This window comes from Etheostoma cragini, chromosome 11 (genome assembly GCF_013103735.1).
Source record: "Etheostoma cragini isolate CJK2018 chromosome 11, CSU_Ecrag_1.0, whole genome shotgun sequence".
Taxonomy (NCBI): domain Eukaryota; kingdom Metazoa; phylum Chordata; class Actinopteri; order Perciformes; family Percidae; genus Etheostoma; species Etheostoma cragini.
The window spans coordinates 2,299,862-2,316,524 of NC_048417.1; the positions used below are offsets into that span (position 1 = coordinate 2,299,862).

General features: G+C 40.9%; 1 protein-coding gene across 9 annotated transcripts in view; it reads left to right on the forward strand.

The window, feature by feature from the left end:
* Positions 1–16,663, forward strand: part of tns1b (tensin 1b) — a 202,280-nt gene that overhangs the window by 16,541 nt on the left and 169,076 nt on the right. Inside the window, exon 1 of one of the 9 annotated variants that reach the window (XM_034884541.1) lies at positions 225–377. The exons of the other annotated variants lie outside the window; for them this stretch is intronic. Coding sequence (XP_034740432.1) covers positions 363–377 — 15 coding nt within the window. The 5' untranslated portion in view covers positions 225–362. Of the gene's footprint in view, positions 1–224; positions 378–16,663 lie in introns of those variants that run through there. 9 annotated transcript variants of the gene reach the window in all.

The window sequence follows — 16,663 nt, forward strand, 5'->3', positions numbered from 1 at the left end:
GGGTTAAGGTTAGGCATTTATGTTTGATGGTTAAGGTTAGGGTGAGGGTTAAGGTTAGGCATTTAGGTTTGATGGTTAGGGTTAGGGTGAGGGAATGCATTATGTCAATGACTGGTCCCCACAAAGATAGCCGGACACACTTGTGTGTGTGTGTGTTTCCTCTACCCTTACGAACAATGCAGCTCAGGAAGTGTGTCAGGATAAGGGCCAGACTGCTGGGTTCTTTTTCTGCCAGAGCATCCAACTTTGAGGGACAATAACATAGTCGTGTTAATCCCACAAAAGCTGGTTCAGGGTTGAAGAAAGCTGTGGATCTGTGGAAAGGAATTACTGCCCCAGGTGTCTTCAGAGACAACCGAGCGATGTCCCTGTGGCTGGTGAGTGCTGTTGCAACAAGTCATTTTCAGCTGTGGGTGGTCAGGGATTGGCTCCCGTCTCGAGGTCAGTCCAACCCCAGCACTTCAAGTGTTTAGGGGGTGTTAGCATGCATTTTTACTTAAACTTACTACAATTAATATGGGTGGGAATCTCTGGTTGCCTCACGATTTGATTCCGAGTCAGAGGCCAACAATTCAATTCTAAACCGATCATTGATGCATCTCGTTGCAACAATGTCTTTACGTATGTTTCCGTGCGTGATATAAAAAAATATACATACAAATCTGAGTTTCTTTAATTTTGACATATACAGTATTTATCACACACAAGTCATAATGAATGTAATGTTTAGTCTACTGGGTTTTTATTGTGTAGTCATTCCATGCTGAAGCTTTTAATATGCTTGTGAAAATCCCCCTCTCTCACAGTGATCTTCCATGTCAGAGGCTCAGTCGTGTTTAAAGGTGGAGAACAGGAAACATAGGCTGGTCAGATGTAATGTGTTAAAGTAGATCAACAGCCTCTATGTGTTTTGCTTAATTATTTTATTTATGTCTTATTAGATCATGTGTATATACACAATTTCTTTTCCCTTTTTGGCCATTTTTGTGTAGTTTCCTCCTCCATTCTAAGTTGTTGCACATTATCCCATCCTCTTTCGTTCTCTGATGTGTAATTGTCTGGATATTTTAACTAAGTTGCAGACAGGGTTTGGGCTGTAACATTTGATCTAATCTTAATCCAGTATTGAATCAGCTTCAAAACCCTTAATGAAACCCTTATGGAAGCTGAATATGTTTAGCTTTCAACATTCGCAAGTAATTAAAGTTCTAAATAATTCAATTCAAAGATCATTTATGACTTTTTATTGGCTGAGAAGGCAGAAACACTTTGAGCAGCAGCGTTACATGTTAGTTACATGTCTCTTTTCAAGACCTACTTGCTCAAAACTTGCTCAAAACAATTCAAGGCTTCAATGCAAGACTAGTAAGCAGCGTAGCATAAGATATATGATTATCATCATAGTAAGCTGATGTGATCATCTAGATCATTTTTCTAGAGAAGAGTCATCACTTGTCTTGTTGACCCACAAAAATGATTTGTGGTTGTAGACTGACTTTCACAGGGTGTTTCTTTCAGAATGAATGTTAATGAACTAGCTGATATAATGTGCTGGTCGTCACTGAAAGGGACATCAATGCGGGCTAAAATGAGTGTGCTGCTACGCTTTGTGTCTCAACCCGAAAAAACAAATATTTTATGACATAAACACTTTGCCTTGCGTAGTTGACTCTGTTTTGACCTCAGAGACAGAGACAGTCCATCCATTTGTCCATGAGTTGTTTCTCTCTCTGTCTCTCTTTTTGTCCTGTCCTCTGATGTGGACGTGTCACTCTTGAAGGTATCCGGACAGCTTATTACTTCACAGCTGCGCACAACGCGATAACTTTGACATCGGGGACTGTTTTACAAGGTGCTGTCCGCTCGTCGTTGACTCTTATGCAACGGTCCGCCTCAGCTGGCTGTCTGAGCCTTCTTTAATCAGCCTTCATTTGACCTTTTTCCACCTACAGTGTCTCCTTTATGACTTTCACATGCTGTATAACTACATTAAAAGAGATATTTACATGAAGCACACACATGGTTACATACTTAGAAGCTTCATGGATAAATAGTCTACATGTACTTGTATTCTTGATGGGTGTTCCTGCAGTTTTGTTTAGGTTTTTTAACTTGGAGAAGAAAGGGAGCCGGCCCTACACTGGGCCTTCATACCTTGTCATCACCTTGGCCTACATCCTGTTCATTTCTGCCCTGTCTGGGCTTTCATGAGGCAGCTGATGACTGCTTAGAGGCCTTTGGTGTTTGACGCCGGTTCATAATTGCTGCTTGGAAATGAATGAAATGGTCACTGTGGGGTACATTGTGTTTGGCGGGCACTTCTGTAGATTGTATTTAAAGGTTGAATAGCTCACCTATGCCCTTTTGGAATTTATAAAAAAAAAAAAAAAAACATAGGTAAAGCTGTCAAGGAATACTTTTTTCTGATTTATTGGTTCCACTGGGGCCTTATTGACTGCCCAAAATATGGGAAAATCTCTGATTTCCTGATCAGATTCATTCATATAATGTACATCTCGGGGTCTCAGTGATTCACTAAAACTTTTACTGGAAAAACAATTCAGATTTACACATTTTAAACATTGCTTGGCATCCAATTCTAAATATTCTTTATCATTTCTCACCAGACAACATTGTTACAGGTTAGGGTTGCATGCAGACACTGAGCTATGAACCTCCGCCTGCGGAGCTTCTTAGATCTCTGTGCCTCCTTCTGTCTAAAGAGGCTTTGGGTTAACAGCTGGGATTATCAGTTTTCTTAAAACGGGATATTTTATTGTGCACTCCTTTTCTTCACCAATCTGAATTTAAATTTCCCATGATTGCCAGTTTGCCAAAAGCTGTTCCTATCTGTCGACTTAAGATAGAGCGACGTCTTTGCTGCGCTCGAAGATGAAATTAGCTTTCACATAATTCCCCATGGCTTTCTGCCATGTGCTAACATTTTCGCCAAGCTCTCAATCCCCAAAATGCACGCCTTCAATCAATAGTGGGAGGGGCAGGAGACAATTGCTGCATTAATCACAGCTACTTTGTTGGGGGCAATAACATGAAATGCAAAATTTAAACAAACGGGACCTATTGGTTAACTAACTTCATGTTAAATTTGTTCTGCCTATGCAGCAGAATCTTGATATGGATGTCAATTCATGTAATGGGAACAATGGTGTTTTACAGCAGCCATGTGCATACAGGGTGTAAACTGACTGCTGCATGATGTCATTGACAGGTGTAGTACATCTGAAATATGGGAGAAGGTGAGAGCTTAAAACAGGGATCAATCATAGTGTGAGCAGTGAGCTGGTGTGTAGCGCTGTGTCTTCACAGAGTGAGTCTGAAGAAAAGGCTGTGGCTAATAACTGGCACTGGGGGATAAATACTAACTCAATCAATTTGGTATTTCAAATGTCGACTTGATTATCTTAAGAGACCTTTTAGACCTTTGGGAGAGATAACCGCGTAGACAACATTAAAAAAAATGTCTTTATTGGTAGGGAAAAATATTTTGTTTGTTTGTTGCATTATATAGCCTACATTGCTAAAACCAGCAACATATCGCCATAGGTACAAAACAATTTTTTTTGTGTTAGTTGAAAGAAAATCTGGATATAAAACTGCACTTTAAAATGTAACTGTCTCTTTTTTTAAGTGTTGCCTTTTATATTCAATATAATTAGATTAGTTTGATTAGGTTAAACTTTATTGTCATTACACAGGTACAAGGCAATGAAATGGAGTGTAGGTCTAACCAGAAGTGCAACAGCAGCAGGTGCAGGATATACACTGGGTTCATAATGTTCAATTTGTCCTTTAAAAGAGTGTTGGAAATAAATTTATTTTTATTTGTTTTAGATTAAACAAGAAATTTGTTGGAGAAGAATACTGAAAGCAGCAGAAATGCAGAACTAAGTGCATTTTAATATCTGTCTATGTATTGTGAGTAATATCGTTGCTGTGATATTCAACATTATGACAACATTATCACAATATTTTCCTCATTGTGCAGCCCTAGTGTTTTTAATATTACACTGCATCTTATTGATGGGTTATATCACTTTAGATTGACGAATGAATACCACCAGCTGTGACCAAAACATCTGTGCCAGCCCCCCATTAAAACCATGACCGGCCACTTCCCTTTGTATTCTCTGAGGAACAATGACCCCTTGACCCCCTGACCTCTTGTCTGGTTTCCTAGAACGGACAACAGACCTGACGTTGCCAGATCGAGACTTGAAACCAGCCCATTGTTTGGACTGCAGAGAGGCAGGAAGTGTGCATGATGTTGTATTCACTCCTGCTTCTCTATCCCTTTGTATTGTGTAATCTTCTTCAACAGGACTTCAGGAGATTGGTTTTGCTTTGCCAAAAACCTGATTGCCTTACTTCACTTTCACCGAAGTATCTGCGGGCTACGCACAGAATATTGGCTAACTGCTCTTTAGCTTACTATGACTTGGTGAATGTCATGCAGATGTTACTGTTGGTGATTTTCTCAGATAAAGATTCTTGGTACAGATTCATTTTTAAAGCGTGGTGTCGTGACATCACACATCCATTGTTGAGGCTCCACGCCACTGACTTGCAGCTGATTGGCCGAATGTGTCACCTGTGTCTGGCTGCTTGAGAATTTCCATACACTGCCATGGCAGCTCGGAGGGAATACTATGTCATATTTTACCAAAATAATTCACCGAAACGTGTTTCTGAAAACACTTTAAGTGAGGAATAGGCCGTGCAGTCGCTGAATCTGTCTTTATTTCAGAATGACAAAGGTTAGTTTGAAAGATTTCCATCTACTTCTACTGGATCGTCGCGTTCAACAGATTCAGTTGCATAAAGATGGGCATCGGCCAGCTGTTTGACGCGCACCATTTTTTTCAAATGCAGCACCACCTTCCCAGAATGCTTTGCGTGCACGTTAAAGTCCCTTGATGTCACCCATAGGAACAGAGTAGAGCGCGGAGCAATAGAAATGTCACACGCCTGGTCACATAACGGCTTTCCATTGTTAGTAGACAGTGCTACAAACACTGTAAACTCTTTACAAACTGTGTTAACTTAAAAACTTGAAAGTGCCTTACATCCTGCGTGTTGTGTCCTACCGGCTCACGTTGGTCTCGTCCCTTTTTGGAATAATAAAGTTACGGGAGACCTCATGCCTCATTGTCACTTCAAACAGATGATTTCCTATTTTTTTGTGTTTATCAATTTACCAATTATCAATTTACTTATTCCTTGTATTGATGGCACAGCTGCAACCACAATTAAACTTCCCTGCAGAGTTTTAAATAACTTACTGACTGCTACTGCATTCTCAAATCACTAATCAGTAACTAAATAGTGCTGAAATAAATATGAATATTATATATTCGTGAACGTGTATTCAGAGACGGGCCGAGACATCACAGAGCTCACTGAAGCACACACTGCTACATCCTGTAAAACCATGCCCATCTGGGTGAAATACCACATTTTTATTAAAACTAATCAACGTGCATACATCAGTAATTCGGCTTTTAACTGCTAATTTGTACTTTCAAATTACTTTATTATTATTGAATTAGGATTAAGATGTTGAACAACATTACATTCAAAGGATGTAATATGCCGTGGCCCGACAACTTGCAATGCATTAATAAATCAAAGGCAACACGGTGGTTCTGTATATGGATGCAAAAATATTTAATTTAAGAGCTAATTGGTTTGCATAAAACAAAAGCTTTTCCTTCCCTCTGTGGAGCAGGAGAGGTACAGATTTAGATGAGCAGTTTGAACATTACAGGATAACTGGTTTATTCGAAACACCTTGCTAGGATTTTTGGATGTGGACCTGGAAAAGGCTGATCTTTAAAAAAAACCATGAAGCAGCTTAGAATATAGCTAAATAAGGCAGTAGGCCTATCTTTGCAATATTTTTACCCAAAAGTTAGATGTTTGATTCTCTCATTTCCCCAAAAGGAAACAAAGAAGGGCTCTCCCTGTGTAGCTCCATGATCTGGAACATGTTATTATGGGTTGTTTTATACGGCTATAAGATTAATGTGAAAGTTAATAGAACATGGAGACAAATGTTTAGGGTTGGGCCTCGAGAACCCGTTCCTACTTGGAGTTGTTTAAAAAATTAGGATTCCCGTAGAATCGTTTCTTTATTGGAATCCTTTGCAATTGTTTGGCGCATTTTGGTTTCAAATCTGATCATCGCATCCCAATTTAATAAGTGCGAGTTTTGGTTTAGGTGAGCAGCCAGGCGCTTGCTGTGTTGTGTGTGTGTGTGTGTGTGTGTGTGTATATATATATATATATATATATATATATATATATATATATATATATATATATATATATATATATATATATATATGTGTGTGTATATATATATATATGTGTGTGTGTATATATATATATATGTGTGTATATATATATATGTGTGTATATATATGTGTATATGTATGTGGAGCATAGTAAGCGGCCCTCTAGTGTCGCTTTATTTTACATTGAATAAGCCTAAATCTGCAGCCCACCATTGAATCAAAAATAAAACATTTATGCTATTTGGGAAATAAGAATGTGACTGGTTTCAACTCCACTCTCATCGAATCAGAACGAAGAATCGTTAAAAACCAGAATCAAAATGAAGAATCTGAATCGTTAAAATCCAAATGATGCCCAACCCTACAAATGGTCTGGTTGGATTTGCTGATGAACCCTTTAATCATTTCATAGTTCCAGTTTGTGTTTTTCGGACGGAGGTATCAAGTGTTTTATTTCTATCTCTTGTCTTTTATGCATTCTTTGTTCTCTGTAGTGTTTTCCATGTCGTTGGAACAACACCTTCCATGTGCCCTGCACTTTATCTAATAAGGGGGACGTAAACATGCAGTTCCATTGCTGGCTTGACTCACTGATGCTGCTCTCGGTCTTTATATTTTATATATATATGCCTAGTCAAAAGGCATACAGGCTCAGAGGCTGCAGGGGCCATCTACGATTGGTGTGGGACTGCCCAGAACACTTACCTGCCCAACACACACCTTCACCTTCTTAATCTCCATCTCTTCTTCTGTCGTATAGTGTACATTCGTACATCAGCTCACCTCGAATCCCTTCTGGATATCTTTTCTTCTGAGGCTTTGACATAAAACATTCAATAACCATAGCACAAGATGAAGAATGCCTGCATCATAATTCACAGCCTCATTTTATTTCCAGGGAATTAACTGTTACTCCACTCAAGACAGCCTACATTTGTTCTCTCACGGCTCCAAGACTCCCTTCAAGCCCCCTTTTGTAGATTAAATTGAAGACCCCCCCCTCCTTTTCCCATCACTATAAGTGCCTCCTCCTTTACCAGACGGCTCTACCCGACCCACCCCACCTCCGCCCACTTCTGTCTTCCCCTCTTCTAATCTTTTTTTCCTCCTCGTGCTTTGAATGGAAGAACCTACAGCATCCAGAGAAAGAAGGGACCATGGAGGATGGGGGGATGCTGTAGTGATGCTAGGCAAGAGAGGGAAGGGTCCATAAGACCTCACCCACACTTCTAGTCACTGAAACTGAAGAAAGGTTGAGCTTTTCTTGTATCGGATCGGCAAACCATCCCAGGATTCTGTCCAAGACTAACTACTAGGGTCTCATACCTCTGGACAGGGCTTTTAAAGGACAAGCTAGAGAGGGAGGGGAGAGGAGGAGCAGCAGCTGTGATACAGTAGAGGACGTGAGGAGGTTTTCAGGAGAGAATGGGCCGACTAGACTGGTGTCTTGCCGCAGTCTTCGGTTGGGCAAAACTGTTCTTCTACTGCATCTTCCCGTTTTGGAAACAAAGGAAAAGTAAAAACGAGGTACAATTTATATTTCAGACGTTATTTGAATGTTTTTTTTTGGAAGGTTTTTTTCTATTTCAAGTTAATAGAAAAAACACTTTTTGCTATTTAAGTGTTTTTTTACTTAATTTGAGATGAATGCACCTGCATGCTGAACTTGGCTTTCGTGGCTGCCAGATCTCCCTGTTCGTAGCAGAGCAAACCACATGCTGCTTCTTGCTTGGAATGAGCTGCATTAACTCTGGGTTGATTGAGACAGACGGTGTTTTAAGCCACGCTCGCAGTGTCGTTCTAGAGATGGAAATGGCGTTTGGTCGGCTGGTTTGTCTGGCGGTTGGCTGGTCGGCCCACCACTTTAGTCCAGACGCCAATATCTCAAAAAGTGTTAATTGGATTGCCAGGAAATATTGTACAGACATCCATAGTTCCCTAAAGGACGACTCTTAATGCCCTGACGGTTCCTCTTGCGCCACCATGGGGTTAACTTTTGTGATTATGACTGAAATTGTAATCCCTTAACATTTCCTCTATCGCCATCATCAGGTCAGAATTTGGTTTGTCGACTACTTTGCAGTTATTATAAACATTGACATCAAACAATCAAGTTTATCATTTTTGTCACATTAAACCGTATCAGTATGGTTTCAAATTGTAAGAGTCACAAGAGCCTCAGCTGTACTTTGCGTTTTGTGCTTATTAGCAAATGTTAAACTGGTTTCCGCAGTTAACATTACACCCACTAAACATCTGCATGTTGGCATCATCCTTATGAGCATGTTAGCATGCTGAAGTTAGCCTTTAGCTCAAAGCACCACTGTGCTAAACACCGCCTCACAGAGCTGCTAGCTTGGCTGCAGACTCCGAGGAGCATTTTAATGGTTAATTGGCGTGTCGGTTTTGTTGCTTCACTTGGTTTTAATGTGCTTAATGTACTGGTTTTATTGTGAAGTGTCTTTGAGTACAATGAAAAGTGATGTATAAATAAAATGTATTATTATTATTATAGTCTCAGTTATTATTATATTATCAGTCTCTTTGTAGACCATAAAATACATTTATTCATTCATTGGTTTTCTCGAAATGTAAATTTGCAAAGTTTTTACTCTAAGTTGCAAAAAAGTTACGATATAGATTTGATTTCAATTAATCTCCGTAGCATACTCGTGACATTCAGTGTGATCAACAAAAAAACACCTAGGATATGTATGTAATTTTGGGATTATGTTCTTTTGCATGACTCACTCACCAAATGTCCCAACATTTCCATCTGCAGTTGCCAAATGACAATGGAAACAAAATTTAATATTTATGTGGCGTCCAGATAGTGATAGGCCTGCTGTAAGCACAGAGGATGAGACAGGCAGGAGAGATAAGCACGTTATTACACACACACACACACACACACACACACACACACACACACACACACACACACACACACACACACACACAGAGGCCAGGATATTGCCAGTTTGACTTTTCCTGATAGTAGGTCTGTGCTTGTCGAACAGAGCCATTAATCTTTCAAAGGCCACTGCCATTGCTCATTGTTTTAGTACACACACCCTCACAAACACACCACACCTTGATCTGCACACCGTGCTCATCTACACACACTGAGCTCATCCCTCAATAAAGCAGAAAGTGTTATTGGTCCATGGCTGTTTAGCATGCGACTCCTTCTCCTGGGGTTGTGCATCTTCCTCTGCCGGCACTTTGATGGTCTCTGTGTCATGAGGTGTCTGTTTCCATGTAAGCAGCCGGTAAATGCATTCTGGTGGCGTTGCAGCAACCTTTGAGAAGCGGGACGTTGAGTTGTAAAATCCAGACTTGAGGTCCAGGCTTCTTTACGTAAATCAGGGGTGTCCACCTCAATCTAAAATGAAGACGGATTCAGCAACTGCATAGCTTTGTTTTTGCCTGAAATTCTTTCAGAAACACATTTAAGTGAACTATTTTCGTAAAAATAAGAGAAAGTTTGCAAACGAGCCGCCAACAGGGTCTGTTTTAAATTTAGGGATCAGACCCACTTCATCTCAATCAGGTGAAACCACCAGGGTTGTTGCAGGGTGTAGACTGTAGAGGTGGAACGGTCCACACAAGTCATGGTTCGGTTCATCTGTTTAATGCCTAAAAATGCTAATGTGTGGTTGTTATCACGTGACAGTATAGAGGGGAAGGGGGGGGGGGATGACAAGTCTTTTCACAGAGTGACCATGTTCCTGGGCACCTGACGATTAGTCCAATAATAATTTTTTTTTTTTGTTGCGGTTGTTACCTCCATGAACTCCTGAAAGACACATCTGGCTGCTAAATGCTCCAACACACTACATGTGTTCACCAGCTGGGCTCTAACTGCGTCTGTCTGCTGTTTGGTGCTGGGCAGGTGGTGTACAGTGGGTTGGAAAGAGAGCTTGTTTTTATATTTTTTACACCTTTTGTGTTGACTATTGTTATTTATTCACATATCTGTACTATTTAGGCTTTGTCATTATATGGACCTGGTTTTGTTTGACATAAATGGAAGAAAAAGTGTGAATCCAATGTGGTTTACATGTAGAGAAAAAGGTTGGTCTGCCAAGTGAAACTTCAAAATGAGGAACTTTAGGAAAGAAAGGGAAAGTGACAGGTGATCTTTGGGAAGTGTAGTGAAGCTAGTGAAACCCTCCTGAAACCCCCTTACTCCGAAGAGTCTGGGAAAGATCCCAAAAATGTTCCCTTTCATGTTTACCCCTAATTCTTCACACAGTAAGCTTCACACCATGTACTGTAGGAGTATTGTTGTGTTCATGGGTCAGTGTGTGCTGGACAGCCCTTCCTCTCAGCGCTATGCAGCAGAGACAACAGAGAGAAACGTGCACACACATGTGAGTGTTCTGCAGAGGGAGGGCCCGGGGTCTGTATTGTTTTCAACAGATGGGAGTCACGGGGGTGGGAAAGGGTGTGTGCATGTCTGTGTGTGTGTGTGCATGTCTGTGTGTGTGTTGGGTGGCCTGCTGGAGTGTTTTCTTCCTCTGTCTGTCAACAAGTGAACTCCCCCTCCACCTCGCAGGTTCTTGGACGTCAGCCAAGATGAGAGAACACACCCCTCTGTTTACACATTCACTCTCTTGTCTATCTATCTGCTTATCAGACCCTAGTTTTTCTCTTTCTGTCTTTTTTGCTTGATTTGTTTTTCTTTTTTGTCTGCTGAAACCTTAAAAAAAAAGAAAAGAAACTGTTGTAACAGCTTTGATCCATCTGCTGTTTGCCCATCTTTTCTTGGTTCAAGGACAGCGACCTGACACTGGTTAATCTTCCTAATTGTGCGAGTTCCCCCGCTGTCCGCTCTCGGCTCTGGTTTTCAAAAGAAGACAGAAATGGTCACGGTTAAAGAGGTACTAAAACAAATCCCACAAGTGATCTGATTAGCCTTGGAAATAAGCCCCCCCCCTTACATCCCACCCACTACATTACAACTTCCCTCACCCTCACGCACGTACTCCCTCCCCCCCAATTATCTCTACAATCCCTCCTATATTTAATAACTGAATGTGTCTGATTATAAATGGGGAGGCAGTTGGTTCAGTGACCACCAGGGGGGGCTGCGGCTGCACCTGGTTTGCTGTGACTGCATGGTCTTTAGGGAGAAATAAAGTCTGTCAACAGTATTGGAACAAAAATGACTTACTCAAGAAGGAAGTACTTGTACTTTACCTTTCATGCCACTTTCTACATCTACTGTGCCACATTTCAGAGGATTATTATATAAAATATATAATATTGTATATTAATTAATAAGTATACATTAGGGCCCGAGCGCTAACAACGGCAAAGACCCTATTTAAACTGAAGGAATTATTATTATTCCTAAATGAATTGCCTTTTTGAGGGACTTAATATACTCAAAAACTCACCAAAATTGGTGGTTGCATCAATCCTGGTGAAAATATACGTATTTTAAGTAGTAGACACACAAAATGCCTCGCTAGTGCCCCCTACAAAGTTAACAAAACATTGAGCCCCTTTCAGTACGTTTAATGCAGACTACCAAAACTTGTTACACATATGTAGCATGTCAATACGTGCATAAAGCTCATAGAAAGCCATCCCCTAAACCCAACTGAGAGTCTGCTATTTTTAATTGAAAGTTTGGAATCAGTGTGAATAGTGTACAGGAAGTGGGTGTAACTTGAGTGTACATCGTTCAGTTGGCTCGAAACCTTTCAGGATTCACAACCCTGACGATATCTACACGCCAATATCGGCTCAAAGTCATACCGCGCTCTAGTGGCAACAGGAAGTAGGCCTAAAACTATAGCTGCTATACTTTAACCAACTCCTCCTAGAGATTTCATCCGATTTTGGTCTGTGCCGTCTCAACACCTTAAAGATGAAAAGTTATTAAAATAAAAACTTTTCGTCACATGGTGTGGGCGTGGCATGGCCCACCCTCAGCATTTATCTTGAGTGTACATTGTCATATCTGCTTGAAATTTCCAAGAGTGGCAACAGGATATCCGCCATATATGAAAGTCATCATCTGATTTACATGAAACTTATAATATGTGGTCTACAGGTGACACTGAGCCACCCCCTATACTTTAACCACGCTCATGTACTCAGACTACGCCCCCTTTTATGCCCCGTTGAACCGTTTAATGTACAGTCTTGTGTGAGGTATCACTGAACTCAGCAGAGGGTTTGTTTTTGATTGCTGATGGTTTGACCCGCCCCCTCTTCAGGTATCATTGAACTCAGAAGAGAGTTCCCTTGTCACTGGTCATGGTTTGGCTCGCCCCCTATGCTAAACCACGCCCCTTTCTATAACTAATGACCCGGTCGATGTAGACCATTGTGTGAGGTACCATTGAACTCAGGAGGGAGTTCCCTTTTAATTGGAGATGGCTGTGCCCGCCCCAAATGCTTAAGCCGCGCCCCTTTCATAACAAATGATCAGTTTATTGTAGGCTATTGTGTGAGGTAGCATTGGACTCAGCGGAGAGTTCCTCTTTCATTGATGACGGTTTGACCTTGCCACGCCCCCCCCCTACAACGGCGGTTGCACAAATGCAGGGTCACGTAACCCCGACGCAAAAAGAGGAACAAAGGCCTGTCCAACGTTGCTTGCAGCTTTTATTATATATTGTACTTTTACTCCACTACATTAATCTGACAACTTTAGTTTATTTTCAAAGTACTATTTTTGCACACAAAACTAAAAATTTGCAAAATACAATGGTTTAATACAAATTAAACTATCCAGCAATACATAGGCCTACAGGTAGAGGTGAAATGATTAGCCAATTAAACACTCTCATTGACAAAACTCATTTCCAGTTTCTAAAACGTGAGTTTTTTTTCCTGGATTGACTTACTTTAAAACATGTTCCTGATGACACTTACATACTTGTACTTAAGTAGCATTTTCAATGCAGGACGTTTACTTTGTAGCATAGTTCTTTTTACAGACTGTGCTGTAAATCCCGATGTTATATTTAGAAGATATTTTGTTTATCTAAAATAAATGCTGCATCATGCACTGTTTGGCACACCAGAGTGTGTTGACAGGGAATTGGAGATGACTTCATGCAAGACTAGAACATGGTGTGCGATGTTGTGAACGCTTCGATATCATTTTAGTACAACTAAGCCCTGCTGGACAACACTCAAGTGCAATGTTATTCAGTGACTCTGTGTCATGTTCTAAAATAGCCTAAAACAGTTAGCTACACTTTTAGATGTAAATTAATTATTATTAATATTATTATTATAATGAATTCAATCAAATTCAAAGAACATTTAAGCTGCTTTAATCAAGGTTTTTTTTATATTAACAATGGATCAAAAGATTTTGTGTCTAAAGCGCTCACTTGTAGTGACACACAGAGAATTATCCTCGACTGTTGTTCCCCTCAGATTAACAGAGCATTTTAGCATCTTTTAGCTCATTGTTTTGGTTTTTTGGCTGCAACTTTGCTATGTTAGTTCCCATCTCGGCATCCATTGGCCGTCGATGGTCCGACGATGATTTAGGCTACGTTTACATTGCTGCGTTTTGGTTTAAAAACAAATGTCGTTTTCTATGTTTACACCTTGCGTTCACGCTGCTCTGGCGTTTCGGAGCCCTTTAACCACAGACATCTGAAAACACCGCAGAGTGTGTAGCAGTCTCAAGGAACGCAAACGGAGGCCTCTTGTTACATCAGTGTTGATGCCAACGTTTGTCCGCCTTATTGAGTCTTATCGGTCATGACGTCACGTAATCTGACACTATTAGCTACTAACGTTATCATGGCAACTACATGCTGCCTCCCGTTTACCCCGGCACGTGCATGCCCAGTATACAAGAATGTTGGTGAGATGTGCAGGTTGGGGGTGTCAGTTTAAACAGCTAATTTATTAAGCTCATGTTACTGTGTTATGTCAACAGGTAACATCATTTAATATTGTATGAGTCTTTTTATTTTGTGGCGTGCAAATGTTCCACCAGAACAAGTTCCTTCCTGAGACTATTCAGCAGAGCCACCGGTGCTGCGTCCGGAGCTCAGCACCGCCCGAGATGACTGGGTTTGGTTTAAAGAAATGCAAACAACCCAGAGTGTTTTTTTATCTCCTATCCCAGAATGCATCTGTGGTGTAGATAGATTTTACTTTAATTGTTGATTAACTGAAATAAATACATCAAGCAATAATACAAATAATGGTTAGTTGAAGCCCTAAAAAGACACAGATATGCAGTGATTTTTCAGACAGAATTCCAGCGTGTGTGTGTGTGTGTGTGTGTGTGTGTGTGTGTGTGTGTGTGTGTGTGTGTGTGTGTGTGTGTGTGTGTGTGTGTGTGTGTGTGTGTGTGTGTGTGTGTGTGTGTGTGTGTGTGTGTGTGTGTGTGTGTGTGTGTGTGTGTGTGTGTGTGTGTGTGTGTGTGTGTGTGTGTGTGTGTGTGTGTGTGTGTGTGTGTGTGTGTGTGATGGTGGATTAAGTCCAAATGTTTTCTCTCCAACATTGTCTCCTTTAGCGGATTTGTCTCTGTAGGGGTGGCCAGCAGGAAATACCAGGGGCTTAATCCTCTGTGCCACTGGGTGAGTTTGTGTGATTCTGTGTGAGGGTGTGCTTGTAATGTAATGGGTGTGTTTGTATAGTGTGTGAGAAAGATGTGATTAGGTGGTTATTGGTGAATGTTTGTGTGTATGCAGCATACTGTGAGTCTGATAGTTTAATTGTGTGTGGTTATGTTGTGAGGAAATAGTCGGCCTGGACCCGAAATTCCGTGTGTGAGAATCTTTGTGTGTGGGAAGATTATGGGTGCATGAGTGTTAACAGGTGCATGTAACCCGTGTGCGTGTGCGTGTGTGTGTGTGTGTGTGTGTGTGTGTGTGAAAAGAAGTCTCCACACAAGGAGATAAGAAGTCACGCATGGGGCTAACATGGTCATTGATGAGCAGTGAGAGCTTAATGAAGCAGCCTTAGCTTCCCAGCCCCTCTCTGGTCTAAAGGGTGAAGATGGATCGGGGTGGGACTCTGTCTGGGGCCACTGCTACTGCTAGAGGTAGATCCTCCAGGACTTCTTTCACTCTCTTTTGGAGGCCAAGGGTGAGACTGAAGATGGTAACCAAGATGGTGTTACTGTTAAGAAATATAAGCAAAAACCACCAATGAAAGTATTAAGTTTTATGTCCAACGACTGGTATGTCTTATTCCTCTGTTCCTATGAATTTTAATATTAAAAGAATAAAGAGTCACACTGTTGCACACATTCACCCCAAACACACACACACTGTAGTTTATTTAGACTCAATCACACATGCACCACCCTGCAGCTGCTGTAAATACACACTAGCATACCAAATGTGTATTAATCCACGGCTGAAAATAGTCTCCAACAAATGCACTATTACGTCTTGTTGAGTAACGTTAGCCGCAAACAGCCAGTCACTGTAGTTTATAGCAATTACTGAGCCTTTTTTAATAGATAAAACCTTTTATTTGTGACCCGTGTTATAGGCCTGCACGAAATAGGAAAAAACTGACATTGCGATATTATTTTCCCTGCAATGTATATATTGCAAAAGGAAAAATACCATACTATATTAGCTTTACCAGCCTGGCTGGTAGCAGCTTTCTGCTTGATTCATGTAAGTGTTATTCTTAAATTGTAATATTGAGAGGAAAATATGTCCTATTTTTATATTGCATGTGCTGATCATTAATTGGTGCCTAATAGGTGTCTTTATTACATATTAAGACAACAAAACTGTAGTCATGGAAGCTCAAAATCAGCATCTCTGAATTTCATTTAATTAGGGCTTGCATGCAAAATGTAGGACTTGGGATCAAGTGTCTGTAACTATTACTGTTACTTAAAGAGTTTAGTATGCAAACTTGCAGCTTCTGTTCCTTGTAATTGGGACAGTTGTGGACATTTCTGGAGAATTGGTAAAAATTTAGCAATAATGTCAAAGAGTGTTGAGAAGAGTGACAATCTAAAAAGCAGGTGTCTTCTCTGACATCCCAAATGATACGGGATAGCATTTCCCAGTGTCGGGAGAAATGCCAGTGGATGTTCATCACACGGGTGAATGCAGGGGGGAGACGGAGTTTATGAAATATTAAAATGGGCTCAATACAAAAATACACAGGGGAAACTGTAAGAAAGACGGAGGGTGGGGGGAGGTGAAGTGCGAGGATGCTGAGGGGGACAAACAGGGTGGCGGGTGGGATCAAGGAATGAATTAAAATTAAAAGTGGTGAGACTTAGAGGGCTAAAGAGGGAGGGAGACATGGGATGAGAGAGAGAGGAGGGGGCAAAAGGGATGGATAATAAGCAGAGCACCTCCTTCCCCCTTCGCTCCCTTGGAGTA